General features: G+C 36.8%; 1 protein-coding gene across 1 annotated transcript; it reads left to right on the forward strand.

The window, feature by feature from the left end:
- TRIADDRAFT_13887 (uncharacterized protein) lies at window positions 1–2,042 on the forward strand (the record flags this gene model as incomplete). The annotated part of the gene is made up of 8 exons (XM_002112316.1): window positions 1–127; window positions 207–359; window positions 514–678; window positions 817–968; window positions 1,072–1,164; window positions 1,259–1,418; window positions 1,513–1,550; window positions 1,623–2,042. Coding segments are annotated over 8 exons (1,308 nt in total), but the record flags the coding sequence as incomplete, so codon positions are not given.
- Between the last annotated feature and the right edge of the window lie 6,465 nt (window positions 2,043–8,507).

Here is an 8,507-nt window from a genome sequence, read left to right on the forward strand (position 1 = left end):
TTACCCAGTGACAGTGATACTAGACCAAGAAAACCAAGAGACCGTGAAGAACTACGATTACTTTGGCGCAAAGCTATTCAACAACAAATTGCAATTATACGAATTCAAAAAAAGAATAAATACAATGGTATACTTGGATCAATTAATGTCAGATAGCATAATTCGCCTAACTCATGATTTTCACTTGATAAAAATTTACTTTTTAGGCCATCCGTGTGATGATGATGATGATGGTAAATTGGATTACGAAGAAATCCCGATTTGCACTCAAGAAATGTATCAGATGTGGAATGATATTATGGCTAAAGAGAGTGAAGGACCGTTGCCTTATCATACATTGGTGGCAGCTGTTAAAGCAGGTAAAAGTAAAGCATTTATCTTACTTACGCAACCTTTCTATTAATCTTTAAAAAACAATTATGCATGAAATTGCTGAAATAAAATCTGTCAGTATTTCTATTCTTGGCTGTTCGATAGCATAATAACCGTAAGTAATTTTGCAAAATATATTAGGTATACCAAAAACATTACGAGGAGAAATATGGAATTTTCTACGCAGGCAATATTACGCTCGTGACAAAAGGCAATCTACATGTGAAAATAGTGAAGAAAATTCCTTAACTAAATTATTAGAAAAGGAAACTACGAATCATCACCACGCTATTGCGCTAGATCTAGGTACTCACAATATCAGAGCATTATTTATGAAAGCATACTAGTAATGCATACCGTATACTATATCTAACCCGGTACAATAGTATCGATCAATTTATGAAATCAAAGTTAAAACTGTACCAACAATTTTATTATAACTAGGCCGGACATTTCCTACGCACAAATATTTTCTTTCACAAGTTGGTAACGGCCAAGTTGCGTTAAGAAATGTCTTGAAAGCCTATGCATTATTGGATTCTGAAGTTGGATACTGTCAAGGACTGAGTTTTGTAGCGGCGATACTAATTATGCATGTAAGTAATTTTTATGTTACTATTTCTATTGTTTGTTGAGTTATTAGTAATATCATTCTAGGATATAGAAGATGTGAATTTTTTTCTGGGTACTTCATTTTAGATGGATGAAAACGATGCATTTGAATGTTTCAAATATATTTTATATGATTTACATTTACGTGACCAATACAAGCCGGATATGGCGGCTTTGCATGTTAGTATAATTGATGGAAGAAGAGCAATGGTTACAAAGTTTATTTCCGAATAGTAATATTTATAGATCTTATCAATATTTTAATATTTTTTAGATCCAAATGTATAATCTATCCAGATTAATATACGATTATCAGCGAGATGTCTATCAAAATCTTGATCAAAATGAAATTGGCCCTTCCTTGTATGCTGCTCCCTGGTTTCTAACTTTATTCGCATCGCAATTTCCATTAGGATTTGTAGTCCGGGTTTTAGGTTATCCCATTATATTAATTATTTAATGGCGTAATTTGTGATCGAAGTTATTACTCGTAGTTAATTTTTGTTTTTGATGATATGAATATTTTAGATCTGTTATTTTTGGATGGCATAGAAGCTATCTATAAGGTATGACTCAGTTGAGAATGAAATGCATGATATTTTTTTAGTAACTTGATGATAAATTGTCTATGGATATAGATCTCGTTAATGTTGATAAAGCACTTTGCTAAACCTATCTTAGCTGCTGGCAGCTTTGAATCCACGATAGATGTACTAAAACAACATTTGCCGTCAATGGTGCAAGACCACCTTGATGCTATTCTTGAAGGAGCAGCATCATTGGAGATTAGTAATCAGCTTAAGTCATTTGAAATTGAGTATCACGTTTTGCATGAAGAAATGCTAAGCGCTCCTGAATTAATTCCGAGTGATAGTGCTGACAGCCGAATTTCACAATTAGAGAGTTTAAATCAACATCTCAAGCGGCAAAATATTGAATTAGTTGATAAATTAGCCAATGCGCGTAGTAAAATTAATAAATTCGATGAAACGATAGAACTGATGAAAGTCAATGAAGTTAAATTAATATCAAGAATCCAAGAACTTCAAGAAGAGAGAGACAGCGCTATACAGCAACTTATGGCTCATAGTAAAGGCTCAACAGATTCTCTCGATGAAATGTGCCGCGACAGCAATGGTAGTGAAATTAGTAATCAAGACTCATTGCTTGAATTAAGTACGAAAGATGATGATGATGATGATCAGGTTGTTGATATTGATATAGAATAATCTTGATGTCAAATTTATTGCAAATATAAAAGGAAAAAAAAATTTAAGTATTGTTAATGAATGACCGCAAGCAAACGACACAGACTATGATTCTAATTTCGAATTGGTTACTATATTAACAAGTAATTATTGGGTCATTTGCCATTCTATTGTGATATTATTACCAAATAATCTGTTTATTATAGTGATTAATTCATTGACGGTCGAGTACCCAGTACTTTACCGTAGTTATCAATAAGTACCAATGACCTATCCTTGTTGTTAGGTTGTTATCGTGCCATATGCAATTTTGTAAAGCGATTGTTAGTTTGAATGTTTATCATTGATCAATAATGACGACATATGACATCATTTGTTCCACAGCACTTATCGTCGAACACATTCGTATATGTTGAGAGTAGAACTTGAACTACTAGCTGATGTAGCTTATTATAGGATTATATTGTAGTTCTAGTAATAATGGTATTGTTCTAAAACAGAAGATGATGTTATTAGAGTATAATTAATTTAGAAAGGAGTATAAAGTTTGCTATACCGTATATTGTACGTTAGACGTCTACACCAAGTCAAATGTTGTTAGCAGATATACTACTACACGTTGTACAGTATATTGCACTAGTTAAAGTGTCGCACTTTCGTACCTACGTCGAATTGGCTGTGAATGGAAACAGTAAGGATATGATTGCTTTCTATTCTATATTATTATGATACAGCTGATAGGACTTGTGCACGAAATGGATTACTTTATAACTATTTAAATGAATTTCAATAAATATGTAATTTAATATCCAACATGACGAGAGTTCTAAGTTGCAAGAAAGCATTACTATATTTTGTTTCTATATAGACAACATTTATTTTTCATATATCTAGTATATGCGTAAAGTGGTTCAAAACTGATGGTGTGGAATAAATTGATGTTAAGTTAGCATGCTTGAGTACAATGTAGTCAAAAAGCCTTTCGCCATTGTTTGAATATAGTCGTACTCCTATTTGTCTTGTACATAGATTTTTTTTTTCTGGTATTAATTGATTGATTGATGTTGAATTACTGTACTTGAAGACACTGTAATCTAAAAACGTTGCTGTTTTTGTATATATACGTGTAGATTCCATTTTTTTTTTAAATATCAAGTGTAACATAATTTAATAGAGGGTGGTGTGCGATGGACTGATGTAAAATGAGTATGCCCGTAGAGTACTAGAGTATAGTGTAGTCAAAAGTATTGCCATTTTTTGTTTATAGATTCCATTTTTAATATCAGGTATACCCGTCAATTAGTTCAATTGATGATGTTGTACATTGTACAATGGACTGATGAAAAAATTAGCACACTTGAGCACACTGTAGTTATTAAAGTTGCCATTTTTTTTTTTATCTATACTCGTATATATAGATTACGATCAGTTCGAAAGTAATTTAATTGATGATGTGCATTATTGATGTCGTAAAATTAGTATACGCTCGTACTTGAATATAATTTAGTCAAATACACTGCCATCATTTGTATCTACTCGTATACACTGTAGATGGATTACATTATTTTAATATCAGCTATTTTAATGAAGTAATGGAATCGATGATGGTGGACAGTGGATAAATATGATATTAGCATACTTGAGCATAGTGTAGTCAAAGCATTTACCATTTTTGTTAGTAGTTCAATAGATGATGGTTGTGCAATGGATTGATGCCCAATTAGCAGACGGGAGTAGAGTGTAGACAAACATATTGCCGTTTTTTGTCTTGCTGGTATATATACAGTATGGAGATTGCCTCTGTTTAAGATCAGTTATAAATTACTTCAATAACTAATAAATGATGATGTGCAATGGATTGATGTTAAATTAGCATCTTGAGTACAGTGTAGTCATAAAATATAATTCAATAGATGATAGCGTATCATGGATTGATGTCATATTAGCCTATTTGAGTGCAATGTAGTTCAAAATAGTGCCATTTTCCTTCATCCATCACATCTTGTGTCATATCAGGTATAAGATAATTCAACAATCGATGCTAGATGGTATGCCATGGATTGCTGTCAAAAAATTGAGCGCACTTGACTCAAGTACAGTCTAGTCGTAAAATGCTGCCATCTTGTACGTAGATTTATATTTATTTGTAAATCAGGTATCAAGTAATAGCATTGATGATGGTGTGCAACGGATTGATGCTCTGTTAGCCTACTTGAGTGCACTACTGTACAGTATAGTCAAAAATATTTGCCATTTTCTTGTGACATTTACTGGTAGATTCCATTTTTGGGGGATAAGGTATACTCTTGAAGCAGTGTTTTGGAGTCAATAAGAAGGAAGATATCAAACACTGTGGTAAAGTAGTTTACTAGATTGATGTCCATTTGGTATACTTGAGTGGAGCAAGTAGAAAGATATCACCCTTTTTGTAATATCAAGTATCAAGTAAAGTAGTTTACTAGATTGATGTCCATTTGGTACATTTGTGTGGAGCAAGTAGAAAGATACCACCCTTTTTGTAATATCAAGTATCAAGTAAAGTAGTTTACTAGATTGATGTCCATTTGGTACATTTGTGTGGAGCAAGTAGAAAGATATCAGCCTTTTTGTAATATCAGGTATCAAGTAAAGTAGTTTACTAGATTGATGCCCATTTGGTATATTTGAGTGGAGCAAGTAGAAAGATATCACCCTTTTTGTAATATCAGGTATCAAGTAAAGTAGTTTACTAGATTGATGCCCATTTGGTATATTTGAGTGGAGCAAGTAGAAAGATATCACCCTTTTTGTAATATCAGGTATCAAGTAAAGTAGTTTACTAGATTGATGTCCATTTGGTACATTTGTGTGGAGCAAGTAGAAAGATATCACCCTTTTTGTAATATCAGGTATCAAGTAAAGTAGTTTACTAGATTGATGTCCATTTGGTACATTTGTGTGGAGCAAGTAGAAAGATATCAGCCTTTTTGTAATATCAAGTATCAAGTAATTTAATGGATGACTGTCTACAATAAATTGATGTCAAATTAGCATACTTGGAGTCTAGTGTGTAATATAGATGGATCGAGCATCCACGTTGTTTCCATTTTTGTTGCATAATGATATAATCGTTGTTTGTGATGACCACTCGTTTAGCCTGTACAGCCTGTTTTTCTATGCTTGATGTGAGCTAATGGAACTCCATTGCTAGGTGGCCAAGTCTCCAATTTAGCAACCAATCACTCTATCAGGCAGCATCATTGGGGAAATGCGCTCTCCATCATGGACTATCACTATGATAGTGGATTACGAATGTTGATCTGATGTGTGTGTGGGGGGAGGCTACAATATGTGTCATGATTTTTTACCTTTTACCCTAGCACTGTCATGCCACGATTAGGACAACTATGGAAGATTGGTTGTTGCATGCCTACTGTCGTCTATTGACTACAGTAGGTCTACCATAATTTGATAAATCGTTGGTCATAACTTGTGGCTATCGTTGGATATTGTCCGTCATAGTCATGCTATAAAATGATTGGATGGATGACATTGCTTACAACCCGTCCATTCAGACTACTCCTGGCAAGAGATCTTTTATTGGTAGTCTGTGGATTGGATGGAATCATGTCTCATCCTATCTAAACATGGCTCGATTACGATTGCAGATGGTCTTTCCTACTGTGCTCAGTTATGCTGGCGTCAATACGGAATCAATGAATGATTTATAGCACTCTCCATTATTGTTGTATTTCTATCCTCCACAGTAAAATGGCATCAAGACTAGTCCAGGCTGCAGGCCAGGAGCTGCTAGCCAGAAGAGAGAGAGAGAGAGAGAATACTGTCGTCCTTGGCAAAGCGGAGCAAAATGTCCAGTAGAAGATGGAGTTGCATGTCCATGTCTATCCATATACCTATATATGAGCTACTGGTGGTCAACAGCAGTCTCTCCCCCCCTCCCCCCTTACGTGTATCGTGGAGCATTGTTGATCCATTAAGCGATCCATAATGATGTTGATTGCCACTGACAGATGCTCCATGCTATTCCAATGTGTCCGGCATAAGCTGCAGGGAAATTGTCGACCATTGCAAGGGGAAATTTTTTTTTGCCCCTTCTTTCTCTCTACCCTTGTACAACTACACCTGACTAACAACACTTTGATCTGTGAATGATGCATTCCTACTACGACTGTCTTCACCAAGCATGAAATGGCCATTGCTAGCTGTAAAATAAGGCAAAATGGCCATTCAAAATAACCTGATGAGATTGGACAGGCCATCTTGTTGCACATAAGGCAAAGGCTGTTCCACAAGCAATCGTCGATCCAACTTTGCCCTATAGTGATAGTAGTATTGTGTTGGAAACATGAATCTATTCATTACCTTTCACTATAGATCCAAGTGGGCATGGTGGGAAGACACCAGATTCCCTCAATCTAACCGGTGTTGGACAGGGGGGGGGGGGGGGGAAAGGACCAGCACTCTACTATCTTTAACACTACTGGCTAGCGTATACTAAAGCCTATCATTTGCAAACAAGTGGAGGCCGAGGCAAGGTGGTGCTAGCCTTGCCCTCCAAGCAGATGTGCCTGGTCAGCGGCCTCGGACGTCTGGACACCGACTGCTAAGCATTCTGCGGCATCGCCCTCTTTCCTTCCTTTCCCCATACTGTTGATTTTCAGGCATAACAAGTTGGAAAATAGCGCTAGTAAAATCACTCTTGTCGTTGTTCTTGTCTTCTTGTTGATCGTATCCATCAGCAACAACGGTTTCCACTGCTATCCACAACTTCAAGTCGTTGTTTCCATTTCATCGACTACGGACATTAAGGTAAGAAGTCAATGTCGATTGCATGCATTTGGTTATTTGATCGTGAACAGGAGGAAATCGTCGTTGATCGAGGGTGCCGACAACTTGTTTATCACCTCCGCATGCTGGAGGTGGATGCTATGGCGATGGATTGGAGTAGACCAAGAGGAATCGCCTTCCATGTTCTTTCCATGGCTAGAGTAGGCGATAAAAGGCACATAGAAAAAAGAATATCAAAATAGTAAAAATACACTCGCATACAGTCGGATAAGGCTAGGAAAAGGATGACGGGGGGGGTAAAGGGTCCACTTGCATGCTATCGTTGATGTTGAATCAATGATGGCAAGTTGTTGTCAACAAGTGGAGCGTCTCCATGATGGACGCATACAATCGCCTTGAAAGGTCTATTCGATCCATGGCTAGGGTAGGCAATGCAAGGTAAAATCCTCCGATATACATACCCATACACATATAGAAAACTAGAAAGGGATAACCAAAGGGTTCCTATTGTATGGCCATCGTCGATCCCATCATGGAGTTCAGTTGAATGGCAAGTTGTTGTCAGCTAGTTTGAAAGGTACATTAGATCGAGGACGATGGAAAGCGAAAGAAAACCCCTTCCCCAAAATAGATACACAAACACATGGAAAAACCATGGTAAAAGGATGGCTAAAGGGTCCTTAGTGGATACCATCGTGGATAGGCTGATCCAGTTGAATCAACGATAACAAGTTGTTGTTAGCCAATTTGACGTATCCATATTGGATGATCAAAAGCGATGGCAGATCATTGGCTATGGTAGCGCTTGGTAATGGATCATGAAAAGGCAAAACCATGCCAATAATCAACGCATGGATACTTTACCACAAATTGGACACAACTACAAGACTAAAAGGGTCCTATTGGATGCCAATCGTTAATACCCTGATCGCTTACAATCAATGGTGACAAGTTGTTGTCATGGACAATCCAATATACTCCATCCACAATCGGCCCCCAAAAGGGAAATTAGGTCAATGGCGATGGACTGGCCGATGGAAAGCAAAATTCTCCCCAAAATACAAGTGGACATACGTATACTAGACTACAAAGGATGACTGCAAAAATCTTCTTGGATGCCATTGCTAATACGTTGATGGTGGTGATGGAGTGGAATCGACGATGACAAGTTGTGGCTAGTTTAGTATCGCCATACTCAGCGACTTTTCAAGGGGAAATTTGGACAAATCCCTGGCGTACTGGTGGATCAAACATTGTCATCTGAAAGCCACTTTCGATCCATGCCTATAGAGTAGACGATGGAAGGCAAAATCTCTCGCAAATTAACGTAAAGTACACCTATACTCATACAAGATTAGAAAAGATGGCCAAAGGTCCGATTTTACCCCATCGTTGCAACCTACACTCATCGTCATCATCAAGTTGCTGCCAGCTAGATTAGCGCAACTTTGGCGTAGGATGAAATAGAGACAGATTGAATGAGGTAGGAAAACAACTGGCTTCAACTAGAGAAAAAAATGGAATAGC

Source organism: Trichoplax adhaerens, genomic scaffold, assembly GCF_000150275.1.
Source record: "Trichoplax adhaerens TRIADscaffold_5 genomic scaffold, whole genome shotgun sequence".
NCBI lineage: Eukaryota > Metazoa > Placozoa > Uniplacotomia > Trichoplacea > Trichoplacidae > Trichoplax > Trichoplax adhaerens.